At 35.9% G+C, this 19,718-nt stretch overlaps 2 protein-coding genes across 3 annotated transcripts in view; one reads left to right on the top strand and one right to left on the bottom strand.

Moving 5' to 3' along the window:
• Window positions 1–18,273, top strand: part of st6gal2a (ST6 beta-galactosamide alpha-2,6-sialyltranferase 2a) — a 111,555-nt gene extending 93,282 nt beyond the window's left edge. For both annotated transcript variants that reach the window (XM_073845405.1, XM_073845406.1), the window contains exons 6-7: window positions 2,376–2,550; window positions 14,117–18,273. In XM_073845405.1, the coding sequence (XP_073701506.1) occupies window positions 2,376–2,550; window positions 14,117–14,364 (423 nt within the window). In that variant the 3' untranslated portion in view covers window positions 14,365–18,273. The remainder of the gene's footprint in view (window positions 1–2,375; window positions 2,551–14,116) is intronic.
• tmtops2b (teleost multiple tissue opsin 2b) overlaps window positions 10,989–19,718 on the bottom strand; it is a 46,978-nt gene continuing 38,248 nt past the window's right edge. The window contains exon 4 of the mRNA XM_073845407.1: window positions 10,989–11,419. Within this exon, the coding sequence (XP_073701508.1) occupies window positions 11,204–11,419 (216 nt within the window). The 3' untranslated portion in view covers window positions 10,989–11,203. The remainder of the gene's footprint in view (window positions 11,420–19,718) is intronic.

Genomic DNA, 19,718 nt, shown 5'->3' with positions numbered 1-19,718 from the left:
GTGCAAAATGTTAAAGAGAATTTTCCTTGAGAATTTAAATAATTCTGTGCTAATTAATTTTAGGTTTACTTTAATAGAAGCTAGGAATTATGTCTTCAAACCAGCATTGGTGTTTTTTTATTTATAAAAACTGTCATTGTTTTAAAAATGAATTGTGCATGAGTCTGTGTTGATCAGTTTAAACCCCTCCCTTCCATAAGTCTACTCTGCTCTGATTTGTCAGCTAGCCAAGCCTGTTGTGATTGGCACAGAGAGGAGTACTTGAGCAAGTTAGCGAGCACTACCATCTGTGTAGCCAAGTTCGCGGTTGTTTTTGATGTCCCCAATAACGTCATATTTAGCCCCTGGAACGCAAATTTAAATAAGTGTGTATTTTACACCCCAGAATGCAATTTTTAACAGGGGACCCCCTTAAAAATGCAATAGGGTTAGTTTTGAGTAGCAATTAAGTGGGTTTTGTTATGAAAACCTGGCAACCCTGAGCATGCACCTTTACATAAAACTATAATATAGTGCTCAAGTCCATTCAATAAAATGACATAAAAACATTTTGTTTAACACTTATGCAAGCGAACCGTGCCCACAGCTAAAGCTGCTAAACAAGTAAACGCTTAACAAAACCACAATGCTGGATACGTTAGCCGAGTGCAAATGTGACTAGCTGATGAAACTATACAGTTTGTAAACCAAAATACGTCTAAGTTACATTCTTTAAACAAAGTCTGCATTAATCAACATATTCTAGATTTCTCTGAAGAAGTAGGGGATTTGGAAATAGTGGGTTCACAGCCAATCATCAAAACTGTTTCAGGAAGATGGTAATATCATGGTTTAGCTAGAAACCTAAAGCTGCACTAGGTATACATCACAAAACTAGATATTTTGAGCACTCACTTGAAAATGTACACATAACGTATCAATCGTACTTACAGGTTGCGGTTCGGAATCACTTATTAGTCCAAGTAAAGAAGATTAGAAGCCAAAGAAGATAAAAGCCAAGGATAGAGACGCAGTCCTCTGTAAAATGACGAGGTATTGCTGTTGTATCGTGGAAAAAAAATATCTTTAACCACTTATTCTTCACATCATCTTTCAGCAATGAAAACAAAACAAACTTGCTTTCACGGAGCAAAACACAGCATCTTCTCGACATGATATCAATACTACACACTAACTAGCGGAAGTTCGTATTTCAGTGACGTAGATCAATAACAGGCAGAGATTTGACAAAATGCAACTCTTTACGGTGATACGGTGAGTCCACTATTTCTTTTGAAAGCAAATATCTTGAAGTATAATGCACTTTTTTGATTAACAACTTTGCAGACTGTTTACATTGAAGGATAGTTGCATTGCAAACTGCAAAAAAAATTTTTTTTTTTGAAAACCTATATGACCTGCTCTTTAACTTTTGATTTTCATAATATAACAGTGAGCAGTCTACAATATGTAGTGTGCAATAATCAGCCATTTGGAGGCTAGTTTTCAGTTTCACAACTTTTGTGATTTGTCTAAAACAGGAATTCCCAAACGTTTTTCAGCTTACTCTTTTAAAATGTTTTCTTAAAGATTGCTTGAATCATTTAAGTGTTTCAATCATTTTTAACATTTGCATGATAATGGCTCTTTGATGTTGGTTAAAGGGATAGTTGACCCAAAAATGAAAATTCTGTCATTAATTACTCACCGCTCATGTCGTTCCTAACCCGTAAGGCCTTTGTTTATCATCTGAGCAATAATGATGTTGCTGATACAGTCAGAGAGATTTCTGATCCTTCATACTACACAACTAACACAATTTAAGGTTGAATCACTGATGTCACATGGACTATTTTACTGATGTCCTTTCTGGGCCTTGAACATGGTGGTTGTGTTGATGTGTACGCAGGGTCAGAAAGCTCTTGGATTTCATCAAAAATATCTTAATTTGTCTTTTTTGGGCAAACTATCCCTTTAGTAGTCATATGATGTGCAGGTAAGTAAATATTGCAGGTAAAAAAACAAAACCAAACATTATACTGTGTATAAATAAGCTTTTCATCACCTTACAAGCTGAACACCAGTTTGTGAAACCTTGGTTTAGACAATGATTCTTGACTATAGTGTCAGAAGTCACAGATTGAAGGCTCTTCTGTTGTATCTATTGAGTAACATTATTGAGGTTACTGCAGGAACATGTGCAATAGGATTCTAGTGGACTATAAAGCTGTTTTCCGAACAATTCTTCATCTCAGTGTAACCAGACTGAACGTTTGAAGGGCAGCCTTCCACTTTCAGTCTTTTGCAATTGTCCCTGGTTGAAATGAATCCAAATTTGGTAGTTCTTCAAGAGCCATTTTGCTCATGTAGTTGTTGTTTTGTGTTTGTTTTTGTAGTGGTACTCGAATCCAGACTACAATCTGTTTACTCCATATATGGAGCATAGGATACACTTCCCCACTCAGCCTTTCTACATCCTGCACCCGAAATACATCTGGCAGTTATGGGACGTGATTCAGGGTAACAATCTGGAGAACATCCAGCCCAACCCACCCTCCTCAGGGTTCATAGGTAAGACACACACACACACACACACACACACACACACACACACACACACACACACACACACACACACTCTCACATAATGGTTCAAAACTCAAAGGTGCAATTTCTGTGGCACAAACAATAACAAGTAAAATTGCAACATAATGACCTCTTTTTACAGTCCCAACCCATACTCTTAAGTAGGGCTGGGCCGATAAACGATATCATATCGAATCGCGATAAAATTTATGTTAATAACGATGATAGGCTCTAGACATTTTTTGCTCGATATGGATTAATCTAAGAGCCAATCACACAGTAGAAATATGCGACAACAGCCAATCAGCGTACAGCGTGCGTGTGCACGTCAAAGTACAAAGTTCATTTCCACTTTGCGAAGCAAACTTAACACCAGGACGACAAAAAAAGAGAGAGGAAGCAGCGACGAAAGTGAAACTAACTTCGAGTTATTATCCAAAGATGTTGAAATTGTCGACAAAAAAGGTAGCACGAATTCCGTTATATAAGTGGTTTGGCTACCTGAAAAGTGACTCTTAGCTCAGCTGAGAGTTTGGCGCGATTGTTAAAACTGAAACCGAAAGCAAAAAACGCACGCGCATTCAAAAGCAATTTTAATCCCCCCAATGCACGCAAATTAGGCTACATGACATATCTAGGCTGTTATTTGTATGTAGGCTATAATAGGTTGTGTATGTCTATAGCTCTGTATCATGCTTGAAATATCCGTCTCTATTTGCACTTTGAATATTTAGAGAGTAGCCTACTTTGATTATGGCTGAATTATCTGCACTTAATACGATTAAGAAAGAACCGTGTCGTAATTTTTTGTTATTTATACTGTAGATTGTTTCAAAATACAGTGGTTGCCTCTAATTTAAATAGCTCAACCTATAATAGAGAAAATAAACAATTGTGTTAATAATAATAATAAATAAATAAATAATTGTGTTACAAATTATGTTTTTACAATAATTTTGTTTACATTTTGTACATTTACTCTCATTTAACATACTCTGTCACAACTTTTTTATTTTTTTTATTTTAGTAAGTTGTTTTAATTTTTAAGGCCAAATCTGTAATCTGTTTTTGTTAATAAACTATACTTTAAATGTAATTTAATGAACCCTTTCATTTTTGTGGCTTTAGTCATTGTTGGGATACTATTTTAAAGATGGCAACATCAACAGCTTGTATCGAAATATATATCGTTATCGTTCAATATGGGGAAAAAAATATCGAGATTACATTTTTGCCATATCGCCCAGCCCTACTCTTAAAGTCAAATTGTCAATTGTTAAATCCCGGTCTGATAGCTGAAACGCACTGATTGCAGGTCTTTTCTTGGTGATCTAGAAATTACACACTTCTTGTTACTGTCTTCCAAGAAATCTGTGCCTGAAGACGACACAAATGTTTATTTGTCTCCGCTGTGTCATGTTTTCATCGTCAAATGGCCACCAATAAAGCTCGTTGACAACTTAAGAAGCCACCACAAATGGAAAGAATTGTTCTAAAGTTTTTGTCCTTTTGGTTTTGTAACTAAAATATAAAGCTCTCAAAATGCCACTTGTCGCTGTCAGGGATGTGACAAAAAAGAATTGTTTTGTACACAGCTAATTCAAAATAGTGGAGAGAGCCAAACTTTGACAGACTGACCTCTGACGTCAAATGAACTTGATTTTGTGCCAAAAACTGATAATGGAAAGTGACCTTTAGCAGATGGAGTTGTCATGATGGGTTTGTAGATATGTCTTCTGCTCTGTCAGGAGGTTGTGGGATATCTGCTCAGTCTGTGTTGGCTGAAACCACACTGAGATAGAGGAGCAGATGGATAGCCATGTTTTGATCCAGCAATGGAGCTTGTTGAACTAGAGCCAAGGAGAATCTGACCCACATTCAGGACCAAATGTACAATCTCTGAGAATTTATGATGTATTATAGTCGCAATAAACTGGAAGTCGATCAAATTGTGATGTACAGTCCTAGAGTAATGGATTGAAAAAGAAAAAAATGTAGGGTGAATCTTAGTTCAGATGTTGATTGGATCGAAAGCCGAATGCAGTAGAAGTCTGGCACATGTCACCAGAGAAGTCTTGTCATTTTTTTACCAGAAGGTCCACAGTTTAATTGTTCACAGTGAGATCTATAGGAGTTATTGACATTGCTTCAGGCTCAGAAAGTAATTCCCACAGCTGCAGGTCTTGTTGAGCAGGTATTAGGTATATGGTCATATTGTAGACATACTCCTTGCAGGTGTAGAGCCCGTTTCTATGGTGACATCTACAGAAGTGTGGTGTGGCATACAGTGGCATCTAAATGTCCTTTTGAATGTGCGATGCGATCCCGTCGGATGCCGTGCTAAATTAAACTAAATTCAAAAAATAGGTTTAGTGTAAATTTTTTCGGTCAAAAATAGGTTTTAATTACATTACTATTCTATTACATCTCGACTATCATCTCTGAAAATATATTGGCAAAATTCACTCGTTTAGTGCCGCAAAATGGCAATTTATAGCAGCAAGCAATAAATCTGTTAAATGTTAAGAACGCGTTGCAGAGGTGCTTTCTCTTAACACCACAAAAACAGTTCAGCTATCAAAAATAAACCACGTAACATATATAATAAAGGTGTATCAATGCACATTCCCTCCCAGTCCTGTGTAAACTACGGCACGCAAAGTTTTATTTATTAATATCGTGAGATGTCACAGCGCAACAACGCAGTCTGAAGTATCTGCTTAAACGATCTTGCTCCTCTCAATTTGCTCAATCTGGGTGATGTCAGTGCCCTAAACAATTTCATAATGGACTTTTCCATCCAGAGAAGGATCTGTTGAAGTAGTTACTAAAGAGAAGTCAGATGACAGTCTGTTATATGCACAGTGCGCAGACAGTTGCGCTGCTCTCGCTTTTCTAAATGTAAACTACATGGTTGGCTGCATTATTCATGCCATCTAAACGTACAAGGGATGATCAAATGTTCAGAGACTATGCTCATGATAAACAATGGAAAACAGACGTTAGTATGTTTGTGTAATGATGCATTATAGTGCTCCTGACTTGACAGACAACTCTCATTAAACCTGTGAAATTAAAATGATCTGTTTTTCTCAATTCCGTTCCTGAAATTCATAGCTATCCAGCCAACTTACGATAGCCATAAATTTAGTAACGTTCAAGCTACGGACAAAATAAAAATCGTTTAGGAAAAGGCAGCATAGTATCAAAATCTTAAAAATGGTACAATTTCATCATGTGAAACTGATAGCCTCATGGACAGTGCGTCGACGTGCAGCGTCGTTGCGTTTCAGGGCGTCCCGTGTAGGGATGGCGAAAACTAAAAAATTTCTTGACCGACCACCGAGCCTCATTAGCCGGTTGAAACCGGTTAACCGATTAGTTTAATATGGTACGCTATTTGAAATAACAGCCATTTCGAGCCGTGCCTGCAATTTCGCAACTCTGTCGCATCTCTCTGCCGCTCTGCCTCCCGCACACACACACACACACATACACACACACACACATACACACACACACACACACACACACACACACACTGCCACTCACGTCACTTTTTTAAAATCCACTACAGCGCGAAACATGAGTCCCGCAAACGCGGCGCCGAAGAGCTTGTTGTATGTAATCGTAGGACAAATGGCTCCTTAGTTTCAAATGGTTTGGGTACAAGGTGATCGCTTTGAAAATAAAGGCGTTTGTCTAGGTTAGAAGCTCATTTGAAACATTGCCACGGCTCATTAAAGAAAATGACAGCTCCGAAGAGACGCCGCTTTAGTTGAGGTAGTGCTAACCATAATAAAGAAAGATGATGATCATCATCACCTTATCGGTTACCACTGAAATGTAGATGTAATGTATTTCCAAATCTAAGCCCATCTTATGCGGAATGTTGCCTAATAGACTGCAACATGATAAAACCAATGGATAAAACAGGCACCTTCAGAATGCGTAAAAGACGCACCGGCACTTTTTTTTTTAACCGACTACCGACAACTTTGACCGGTTAACGTTGATACGGTCAACCACCGGTCAAACGGTCATCGGTTAACATCCCTAGTCCCGTGTTTGAGTCCTGGCTCGTGGACCTTTCCCAATCCCGCCCCCCTCTCTCTCCCGCTTCATTTCCTGTCTCACTACTGTCCTATCAATAAAAGGCAAAAATGCTTAAAAAAATCTTAAAAAAACAACAACTGAGAAATCTAAATTTCCTTTTTTTTGACATAAGAGGTCATTGTACTATACTGCCCTCCAAAGGCAAAGTGCAGTAACTACGCCAACACTGAAACTGAGAAAAATGCCTTGAAAGTTTTTACGCCAGCTAGTCAAACATGTTGACACTCTTGTTTCTCTGAAACGGGACAAAATTAAACCAGGAGACTTTGCCACAAGACAAAACCATTGTCACAAAGTCCATTTTAAGCCTTAACTCAATTTTGACCAAATGTGTAGTTAATGTGCTTTGCCTTTGGAGGGCAGTACAGCCCTTTTTCCGGAGTAAACGATGAGCGCCGCCATTACGAATTCTAACGTCAGATCAGATGCTCTTCTGTTCCGGTCTCCATAGGAACCCATTCAAATAGCATCCATCTGTTTTTAATGTAACTAATGTCTGCAGCTTCGTGTCATTTACACACTCATTAATGGAGCCGTGTGCTTTTTAAAAACATTTTAATAGGTTTATCATTAGATTAACAGCTGGAAATATACTCTACTTTGATGAGAAACACAGGAGACCAGAAATGCAAAGCATTCTTAGTCAGGCGTGACTTCAGGAAAAAGGTCTATGAAAAACATCCTATAGGTTTCAGAACTCAAAACATTCTTGTTAGTCTTAAAACAGCTTATATTGAAACCAATCTGCTAAAACAACAGGTTGTGGAATGTGCCACTTTATGACGTAACACGCTGTGGCTCATTCTAGAAGCGGCTTTCCATGCTGCTTCTGTAAAGATAGATGCTTACATCTCCTACAATTAAAGTTAATGGCTAGTGCGGTGGCTGCAACATATGTGAAACTACCAACATCCATCACCATGATTTATCTGAAGAAAAAAAAATATTAGTTAAATTATTAAAAAAATTTTAGTTTCATAACATCAGTTATTGGAAACGCCGTCATTTCGCAACAGTTTATCGACATTTATAAAACATTTACAGAAATTTTAAATGGAAATGCACCTAGTGAGAACTTGGTCTTTTGTTTACTTCATTTTACTGCTGATCCGTTTACAAACAAGGCACAATTCAATGCAGGATTTTCAGAAACATTGAAACTAAAAGACGATGCTATGTCGTCTACATTTGATCCGGCAGTCATGTCGCACCACAACAGTGTGAGTAACTGTTTTTTTATGTGGTCACTATTGCTTTGATACTGAGTATTTATGTGTTTTTAACCTAAATCACAGCAGCCTCCATCTATGAAGGATGTAGGCTGTCAAACATACACAGATATTCGCTGAAAAGTATAGCACTTACTGCCTGACAGATGGAGGCGCTCACTTGCTCTTAAAGTACTTAAAGTAAAGATCATTTTTGGTCATTCAGACAAAAGTAAGACATCTTTCGAATCTGTAAAGAATCTAAGTTTATTTGTGTGCACTCAGAATAACAGTGAAAATGCTGTGCTTTTGTAAAATAATTAAATCAAACAGGATGAGCTTTCTGCCACCCTAGTCTCTGAACTTGAGCTTGAAACTTTGAAACTCCTTGTGTACTTGCCTTACAGACATGAAAAATATCTATAAAGAGCAAAATGTCTACTTTTAAGTGAAGCAATTCAAATAGGATAATATTCTCAGATTATGTAATTCGTATGAAGCATAAATACAGGCGCATTCAGTGTCACTGACTTTATTTCTTAAGCCTACTGTTTTTTGTTTTTGTTTGTTTTATTCCCCCTGACACATTCGTAATCATTACTTCTGCCGGTGTGCTGCGGCAAGCTTTATGCTTGCGCTTGAGCGCTTATTAGGCTATGTAGGCAATTAAAGGCTCATTGTTATGATTTACATCATGATTTAATTGCTAAACCATGTAATAAATGATATGGTTTATTAATAAATGTGCTACACAGTTATTGCTTTATTTAATATGGATTTGTAGGAGTTTCCTTTCAGACTTTCAGTATTAAAATAAATTTACTAACATTTGCGCTTGTTAAATTATCATCCATAATTTGCTAATTTGCAAATGACTAATTTGCCTTTAGTAAATCTGGCCCTTAGTATTCAAATTGTGACACGGATCTTGTGTTATGAAAAGACACAATTCACAATCATTTAAAAGCTGTTTATGCCTTCCCCTTTAAAAAACAAAACACAAAATCACAGACAGTTTTACACACGCGGTTCTCATTGATTCTGAGATCAATCTGTGGTGCTCTTCATAGATTGATCTGCAGTTATACTTGAACAACAAATGGCACAATAAATCAAATCAACAGTTCTTAACAGACATCCAGTTTGTAATGTCATGACAATTACAGATCATTTCTGTGCCATTTCCTTTGAACTTTTTCACCAATAAACAGACTTAAATGCTGAAATGCTCACATTGTTTGGCACTTTATACATGGTCCTTTCAGTATTATGGCAGCGGAGCGATGTTGAGTTTGGGCAGTGTCATCCTTAAAGGAGTCCTTAGAGACACTATTCAACCTCAGGCATACATTCAGCATATTTCAAAAGCCAAAGTCAGTTTTTTTTTTTTTGGAAATCCCTTTGAGAATTCATTGTTCTGGATCCCAAGTGATTGTTCATCTCCATGTATTATGCATATGGAGTTTGGTCTTTTGGGATGAAGGTTCCCCTGTGGAAATACAGTTTTTTACTTATTGCGTAGTTCCTGTCACAAATGTGAAGTGATCTGGATCAGTGTGCCTCTACTTTGGTAAAATAATTTTTCATAAATCACTGGAATGGAGCAATCTGAGGTATTATAAAACAGATAAGAGTGCTCTTTCTTTGGTTTTGATAACAAAAAAGCCTCTTGTTAAACTTAAATATAATTATCGTATAATTCATGAATTTATACTTTGTTTCAGTAGTACGCAATATGGTTTTCTAACCACTTATTTCTAAAGAGTTTGTATGACACATTGTAACACAAAGGAAATACTGCTCAATACCTTGATCAATATCAGTGTAGTCAAAACGAGTTCTTCAGCAAAAGGAAAATGACAATTTTGACAATAAAAAACAAACCTTCAAATAATACCATAGCTAAGTCAAATGAAACATTAACAGGGAGGTTTTAAAAACAAAAGACAAATATATATGTATATAAAAGAAGTTAAAGTAGCGCTGCAAATACTTAATTGATTCAAATATGTGACCCTGGACCACAAAACCAATCTTAAATAGCACTGGTATGTTTGTAGCAGTAGTCAAAAATACATTGTATGGGTCAAAATGATCGATTTTTCTTTTACACCAAAAAATTTCGTAAAGATCATGTTCCATGAAGATAGTTTGTAAATGCTCTACTGTAAATGTATCAACTTAATTTTTGATTAGTAATATGCATTGCTAAGGTCTTCATTTGGCCAACTTTAAAGGTGATTTTCTCAATATTCAGATTTTTTTGCACCCTCAGATAGCAGATTTTCAAATATTATCCTATCCTAACAAACCATACATCAATGGAAAGCTCATTCGAAAAAAATGCATGCTTCATATTTTGTGCAAAATTGTTCTAATACTATACAAAGATTACAATATAATATTCAGATTACATTTGAAAAGCAGCAGAATAATTAAACAAGCAAAGTATAAGTGATGTTGAAAATAAAATTGGTTTTGAAATTGTTCAAAAGTTTGGGGTTGGTAAGATATTTTTTATATATATTTTTTAAAGCTAATTGTATTTATTTTTGTAATGTATTCCTATGATGACCAGTACAAGAATGATAAAAAGATCAGCATTTATTTGAAATCGAAATATTTTGTAAGATAAATGTCTTCAATGTCACTTTAATGTGTCAGTAATTATTTTTAATACTTTCATTCAGTACTAATCCCAAACCTTTTAACTGTAGTACGTATATGCTTGTGTACATCTTGAAGGTGACCAGATGAACAGATATACGCAGTAATTAGTAATTAGACAGTCTTTGTCTTCAAAGACAACACTTCTTCCAAATGCCATCTCTTCCAATGCATTCTCTTGAGACCGTTTTATAAATGCTTCTAATAAAAGTACATAATTTAGATTTTATGGATTCGTTTGGCATAAAGCACAATTGAATTCTGTTCGAGGCAGCTATATGCTTGGAACTTCATGTGAAACATGTAATGTAATGCTCTCCTTTTTCTTTCTTTGCCACTCCAACTTGTTCTGTGGCCTCTGGTATTTTTTAAAAAAAAATTTTTTTTTTACTGTAAAGTCAGATCACTCAAGGTTCTTCATGCACCGTGAAAAGACCTCACTAATCCGCAATGAAATGCGTTGACTCATTCTTTATTTTTTTCAAATCAATTAGCAATTCATTGTCACAACTGCAAAAAAAAGCACAGGAAACGAGGCAGGACAAGGCAGAGTTGTCCGTCGCCCACATTGTGTGCGTCATGTTCGACGTTTTAACTGCAGGGCTTGATGTCATGACTGCAGGGCTGCTGGGCTTGGCCGCTTCTGGTTAGGTGATGACCTCTGGAGGGTTGGTCCTCTCTGTGGCAGGAGTGCTGCAGTCGTGGTTGTGGATGCCGGTGGAGATCTGAGCGGTGCAGGCGACAGTGTTACTGTGGACTCTACGGTTGAGCTGGATGACTGTGGTCTTGGAGGGCATGGAGGAGTGACCATTCTCCTCAGACCTTCTCTGACAGCAGAACAAGATGCAGAAGCACCTGTAGAACTTCGGACAAAAAAAACAGAGGAGAGATACTTGAAAAACCCCTTTTTCCATCTATGTCAATGGATATGTCAATGTTAATGTATTTGGTCTTGGCAGAATAGATCTTCTACACTGCTGAATTGCAGGTCATTGCTGTTGTTGTTGATTATTGCTGCTGCAAAGCAAGTACAGGAACTTTCTCCTTCCAGTACATACTCTGATATGCTGCTGTGAATATTTAAGACCTGCTGCTGCTGCTGCACAAGTAGCATATATAATAAGCCATAGCAGATCTATACAGGTGGAGCTGGGGAGGTAGAGGGTTTCAGAGGAAGTGAATGCTAACCAGCCATTTAAATGTAAAGCTGCAAGATCATTGGCTGTGTATGCAACATGAATCAATCAGGTTGCCCCAAGTAGTTTGCATTAACGACCCATCAGCCTGCGCCATCTACACTGTAAAAAGTTTTCACCAGATCCAACTTAAAAACCTAAGTTCAACAGCTGCCTTAAGTTTTTAAGTTAAATCAGCTTAAAACAAGTCATTTTAACTTATTACAATGAAAATGAGTTGAGATAACTTGTGAGTTGAAATGACTTAAGTTAATGCCTTAAGGCAGCTGCTAAACTTAAGTTTTTAAGTTGAAACTGGTGAAAAAATTGTTACAGTGTAGAGTTGCATGACAGCTTGGCGTGAAGGCTTTTCAAACTGAGTAATGCAATTTTGCAGTACAAGATTTATTTTTTGTGCATGTTAAATGAAAGTGTGATACATAAATGATTTCTCAGGCTCAAGAGGTAGTTGTCAATAGTGTCAGTGTAAAATCATTATTTTATCTGCGATTGGTCATTTTGTCTTGATTACTATTGGCGTGAAAAGTCCAAATAAAATCTAAATTTTCCAATTTGATTTAATATATAGTATTACATTGCACAGTTCATCAGTGCATGTTATTATAAAGTGAGAAAAAGAATTATCAAGATATAATAGCTTGGATTTCTTAACAGTGTAAAGGTTATTCAGTTAAAGGTTGTTTGGTTAAATCTCAATGTTCTTGTAGGTCTGGCTAAGTGTAATTAATTAAATGGAAATTGCACTTTACAAGCTTAATTTTCTCATCTTTTTAATCACGTCACACATTCTGTCTTGAATGGTTCTTTTGCTTGTTCTCATTTTTTTCTTTTACTGACTGTCACGGTTTTAATTTGTTAGCGATTGCCGTCTTCATCACTGTTGAATTGGACCACACTGCTCTTTCTTTATTGCATGCAGCCCACAAAAAATGTTTTCATTATATTATGATGGACGCCCAGTCCATCTCATCACATACAGTTCAGACTGCAAGTTCACAACTCTACTAAAACAATTTCTGTGCCATGTTAACCATTAACGAAACTGCATATGGTAATTAAATATTTTTGAGTCATCTTTTTTTTGTATGTATGTATTATACACTATCAGTCAAAAGTTTTTGAACAGTAAGATTTTTTTTAAAGAGTTCTCTTCTGCTCACCAAGCCTGCATTTATTTGATCCAAAGTACAACAAAAGAGTTCAATTTTGAAATATTTTTTAGTATTTAAAGTAACTGTTTTCCATTTGAATGTATTTTAAAATGTAATTTATTCCTGTGATTTCAAAGCACCATTACTCCAGTCACATTACAGTCTGAAATATTAATTCAGAAATATTCTTTCAGATATATTTCAGAGAAATGCTGTTCTTTTAAACTTTCTATTCATCAAAGAAGCCTGAAAAATTTTTCAACAAAATGTTTTTTTGAAGAGGCAAATCAAAATATTAGAATGATTTCTGAAGGATCATGTGACACTGAAGACTGGGTTAATGAAACTAAAAAATCAGCCTTGAAATCACAGGAATAAATTACATTTTAAAATATATTAAAGTAGAAAACAGTTATTTTAAATGGTAAAAAAAAAAAAGCAAAACTGTTTTTGCTGTACTTTGAATCAAATAAATGCAGGTAGGTGAGCAGAAGAGACTTGTTTTACAGTAAGAATCTTACAGTTCAAAAACTTTTGACTGGTACTGTATATACAAAACAAATAAGTTGTTGCATTGGTCAATTAGTCCGCTTTTATTATTATATCCAGAAATTTTCAGGATATATACACTTTTTTTTTTTTCTCTCTAATCTCTCATTACTTAAAAAAAAAAAAAAAAAAACCTTGGAATTTAACAGTATTCAGAACCGAACCTTAATTATAAACACTTTTTATAAAGGCCAAGTCTAAACTAATTTATTTAAAGCAAAAGAGAAACTATCAGCGTGGGGGAAATGTGCTATAAAATTGATACTAATCTAAATGTGCTTGAGTTTAATTACATTAAATGAGTTTGTACACATCGCAATATATATCGCAGGAAAAAAATATATCACAATGTAATTTTTTCCCAATATCGTGCAGCCCTACTTTGAGATGTAAGTCACAGCTCATTAGAGATGATAAATACACAATTTATACAATATGGATATATTTGAGTATATTATAGCTTTATAAAGGATTTCATTATTTCATAAAATATAATTATGTGCTTTTTTTATTGTATACTTAATTTTAACATTTTATTTAATACATTTATTTTTAAAAAAAAGTTTTAAATTTTTTCTGAATAAGAGTTTTATTTTATTTTTCTTCTCCCTTCAACCCTAATCGGATACACTCTTGTTAATGTCTAATTTTGCGTCCCTTTCAGGCATCCTGCTGATGATGTCCTTATGTGAAGAGGTTCACGTGTACGAGTACATTCCTTCACTGCGACAGACGGACCTGTGCCACTACCACGAGCGCTACTACGACGCTGCCTGCACTCTGGGTGCGTACCACCCCCTGCTCTACGAGAAGATGCTCATCCAGCGCATGCACGTCGGCTCCGGGGACGACCTCAAACGAAAAGGCAAGGTCACGCTCCCCGGATTTAAGAACGTCCACTGTGATCCCTGAACAGACAGATGCAATAACGGCTTTTGAAAAGCAGAAGACATCTGCAGACCGACACAGGACTGCACTGAGAACGGATTTTGTTTTGTTGCATAAACTATAGACGGTGTTCTGCGGGGACAAACCCTTCTGCTGTAGTTCAAAAACGCATTTCCTGAGCCTAAGCTTAAATAAAGATGGTCGGAAAAGCAATAGACACGTCGTGGAGAAAAGCTTTTTAGATCCGTGGATGTTCGTGTGGTGTTAAAAGCCATCAAAAAAACAGTATTTGGTTTTTATTACCTAATTATTTTTTATTGAAACTCTGTTTTTCACAGGGTCGAAAGTATTAGCAGTCGTAAACACTGAAAGCAACACTGATCTCACACGTACATTTTAGCATTCTCGGACTAAAAGTGAGCTTTATTAATCTGTCTATAGATTTTCAGATACTGATCGATTTAAAGCTTCTCGCCATAATGATTGTTTTTTTGTAAATTAGGTGTCGTTTTCTGCTGTAAAATACATTGTGCCACATTCACAAGCCTCTTTGAGAATCCATTCTGCTCTTCCAGAACATCTCGCTGAACTGTGGCAAATGAATCGATTTTTTTTCTTACTCTGTTTAAAGTCTTTTCAAAAGCAGAGTAACTCTTATAAGGAGCTTTTGAATGTGACCACAGTTGATTTAATCCTCTTCTAGTAGTTTTATACTTTGAAAAGCCTGTCAAGACAGGTGGTTTACAGAAAATAGTTATCGTTGAATAAGGGTTTGATTGCTTGTACTATGGACTCATCGCAGCACTGTAAATCTTATTGGGACTTTAAGGCTGCTGGCAATATAACAAGTACAGTCGTGAGGTTTTTAATGTCTTGTAGCCCCTAAAATCAGGAGGTTTTCTTGACTCTGGCCGGAGTCGTCTTTAAAAGCGAATGAATTAGCGTCGTCTTCTCTTAAATGTACAGCTAGCGATTCACTTTGTGGTCTGACTTTTCTACCGGAGGGAAAACTTGAAGGTTTGTTATTTACTCGTGTGCATTGTTTCAGTGTGTGCCATTTTAATTGAGACGGAGCGGATTTTTCTGGTGATCTGGTGAGGAGAGCCAACGTCTGTTTTAATCGCTGTTGTATATTGTAGAAGTAGTAATTGATGATTTCACTCAGGAGCTTGCGATTACTCTCACCAGGGTGAAATATTTCATCTTTATTCTAGTCCTATGATAGGCTGAGATGTGTAAAGCTAATATTTGACCTTTACTCTGTCCTGTTTCCCCATGTTGGGGGATTGTAGATGTAGAGAAACTAAAGAGTGACCTTTTTTGTTTTACTGTGGAATACGAAAATAGGTTTGGACGTAAAAAATTCATGATCGGTTTAGAGCAACTGAACCTGCAGTGTGTCGTCTTCTCAATATGACTCGATGCTGAGCTGGCCGTGGTTGTCGGGCATGTGACCAATCGCGTTTGCCTCCAGTCTGTGAGAGTTAGATAATTAAATTGGCCTTTTCAAACATTTTTATTGACAGGGTAGTGGAAAGGAAATGACTGGGGAGAGAGCATATACGATAGCTACCGTTCAAACATTTTGGGTCACTGCGTTTGCTCAGAAAAGCAGTAAAAATGTAAAAAATGTGAAATATCATTACAAATTAAAATGCCTGTTTTCTATTTTAATAGGTTTTAAAATGTAATCTATTCTGGTATTCACAAAGCTGAATTTTCAGCATCATTAGTCCTTTACAAATCATTCAAATATGTGAGCCTGGACCACAAAACCAGTCATAAGGGTCTTCTTTTTTTTTTTTTTAAGATTTATACATCATCTGAAAGCTAGTAAATAAGCTTTCCATTGATGTATGGTTTGTTGGAATAGAACAATATTTGAAAATCTGTAATATGAGGGTGCAAAAAAACTGAATATTGAGAAAATCGCCTTTAAAGTTGTCCAAATGAAGTTCTTCGCAATGGATATTACTAATCAAAAATTAAGTTTTGATATATTTACAGTAGGAAACTTATGAAATGTCTTCATTTTGACCCATTCAATGTATTTTTGGCTAGTGCTGCAAATATACAGTTGAGGTCAAAAGTTTACACCCCCCTTTCAGAATCTGCAGAATGTAAATCATTTTACTCAAATAAGAGGGATCATACAAAATGCATGTTGTTTTTATTTGCTACTGACCTGAATAAGATATTTCACATTTAAAAAAAAATAAATAAAAATAATGGTTTATTTATAAAAATGATTTCGTTCAAAAGTTTTCACCCCCTTGATTCTTAACACTGTGTTGTTACCTGAATGAATCACAGCTGTTTTTTGTTTTGTTTAATGATAGTTGTTCATGAGTCCCTTGTTTGTCCTGAACAGTTAAAACTGCCTGCTGTTCTTCAGAAAAATCTGTCAGGTCCCACAATTTGTGTGTATTTGACCCCTTTCCAACAATGACTGTATGATTGTGAGATCCATCTTTTCACACTGAGGACAAATGAGGGACTGCAACTATTACTGAAGGTTCAAACTCTCACTGATGCTTCAGAAGGAAAAATCATGCATTAAGAGCTTGGGGGTGAAAACTTTTGAACCGAATGGAGATGTGTACATTTTTCGCCTAACGAGCATATTTTTTTTTCATTTAGTACTGCCCTTCAGGGCTACAGAAGATACTTACATGTTTCCCAAAAGACAAAATAAGTTCAATTTACCCTGATCTTCAAATTCAAAAAGTTTTCATGCTAAGTTTTCATAGCCGATTGGTTTTGTTGTCCAAAGTCACACATGGTTTTATTAATATTTACTGCATAATATTTTTGTAGAAACCATAATACTTTGTTCCAGCAAAAGCAGCATTTATGTGAAATGGAAATCTTTCGATGAATTGAATTTGCTTTTAATGTATAATAAAAACCAGACCCCGAAATTTTGAACGGTAATGTACTGTACACTAACCTTCAGGCCATGGTTCTGCCTGACGCTCGTTTAATCAATGTGACCAGTTGGTCATGTGACCTCTGGAAGGACTGAAACTCTGCCTTCTGCTTTCTCTTCAGTCTTTTAGTCACATTTTACGATCAGAGGCAGAGTCGTTTGTCCTTCCTCTGTGAATGTCTTTTCCTAAGCCTTTAACAAGAGGTGTTTTAGCGGCACAAACCCGTCCCTGTTTCTCACTGGCGAGAGCAGGTGAATTGAGTTGTGGGTTTTTTTAATGTCATGGGGTGATATGACTACTTTCGTGGAGTGGGTGGGGGGGTGTACATTACGACGCAGACAGCATGTGACGGAAAGCAGGGCTTGTTAGTATTCATGGTGAATACCTTTGCAGTTCTAGAAACGGTAGGATTTAGCCTTGGAAATGTGAGCTGGGTCTCTAGGTTCAGGTCTGTTTTGAGCATACAGTCTTTGTTAAAGAAAAGAGGAAATTGTGGGATTTCACTGGCGGACTTCAATGATGTGTCGTAGATGTGCACAGTACAATTCAGAGGACTGTGCCAAATGTGCTGTTTTCGTGTGTGTGTGTGTGTGTGAGAGAGAGAAAATGTTTGAATGATACTATATTTGTGGTGCTGTGTATCTGTGCCAACTTTCCTTTCTACATTTTTAAAATGTACTTACATTTCCCTTCTATACCTTTCCTTTTTCAAACTTTTCTTTGTGTACAAATTTTAGTTTTTTTCTTTCTGTACTTCTGAGTTTGTTTGTTTATTTTTGTCTATTAATGTTATCTGTGAAAAAAGTCTTGATCTTTAGACTGTAAATATCTGCAATTGTCTATTACAGGCCAGTTCACTTTCAAAAGCCATGGGATGTTTTTATAATGTTTTTCCTCCATATGTTAATATCCATTTGTCATTGAATTCATTTTTAAACCACTAAATGTGTGTGTGGATTCTTTTGACCATTGTTTCGATAATAAAACCTTGACCTTTACTTGACCCAGTAACATACTGTGTGTGCTACTTGGCAGTTTCTCTTTTTTTGGTTGTTTTTGTAAAAATATAAAAATTTGACACAAAAAAAAACTGTTTATCAGGTAAAACAATGGTTCTCAACCTGTTCTTGACTTCCAAGGGAGCTGAAGGGTATTTAAATGAATGCATTATTAATACTCTATTAACTTTGGCTACACTTTTATTTTTTAAGGTGATGTTCTTACAGTCTAATTACACACATACTGGTTAATATCAATTAATTTCATCATTTTGACATCGCATTAAGGTTAGGGTTTGGTTGAGAGTTAGTTGCTTGTAATTATGCATAATTAACTCTTACACTTTGTCCTAACTACACGAGTCGTGACAAGATTACAAAAACTAGCAATTTAGCAGTCTACACTAGACACGACGTGACTGCGCAAAGTGACGGTTTCTCAAATTTTACAGCCATTCAGAAGCGCACTGCACTTGTAATGAAGTTTATAATCTAATTTATAAATATTAAACATTATTTAACATTATTTAAACTACATGCTGAGGGACTAGGACCATCTTTCTCATGGAAAATACTTGTTGGTTCACAAAGAGTTTGGAGTTTTAACATGTATGTGACCCTTGGCCACAAAAACAGTTTTAAGTAGCACAGGGATATTTGTAGCAATAGCCAACAACGCATTGTATGGGTCAAATTATTGATTTGGTTTATGCCAAAAATCATTAGGATATTAAGTAAAAGTCATGTTCCGTGAAGATATTTTGTAAATTTCCTACAGCACCTATTTCAAAACATAATTTTTGATTAGTAATATGCATTGCTAAGAACTTCATTACATCAATAGTTGTATCTCAGCCAAATTTTGTCCTATCCTGCTCATGTATAAATCTCAATTTCATAAAATTTACACATATGACAGGTTTTGTGGTCCAGGGTCACATGTTTGCTTAATTATATTTGATAGATCTGAGGTGAATCATTTATTATTAATTTTAGCATGGCAATGTCACACAAAATGCTATTCAAACTAACATTAAACACTTAACATTGAATAAAGCACATAATCGGTACCTGAGATTGTAATTGTCATAGTTTGTATGTTTTTTTTTTTTTTTTTTATCTGCGATGTCACAGGACACCAAATTACAATTCTCAAAAAAAAAAAAAACTGTCACATGGACTATTTTAATGATGTTCTCACTACTTATCTGGTCCTTGAATATGTCAGTTGTGTCGCTGTCTATGCATGGTTGGAAATCTGTTGGATTATTTAAGTTTTTTTGTGCACAAAAACATATTCTTGTAGCTTAATATTATGGTTACACCACTGATGGCATACACTGTTTTAACAATGTCCTTATGACCTTTCTGGGCCTTGACCACAAAAAAAGTCATAAGGGTAAAGTTTATGAAATTGATACTTATACATCTGAAAGCTGAATAAATAAGC

The sequence above is a fragment of the Garra rufa genome, chromosome 8 (assembly GCF_049309525.1).
Source record: "Garra rufa chromosome 8, GarRuf1.0, whole genome shotgun sequence".
NCBI classification, from domain to species: Eukaryota; Metazoa; Chordata; class Actinopteri; order Cypriniformes; family Cyprinidae; genus Garra; species Garra rufa.
Note: the sequence above shows the minus strand (reverse complement) of the source record. Positions and strands in the feature narration are given on the sequence as shown.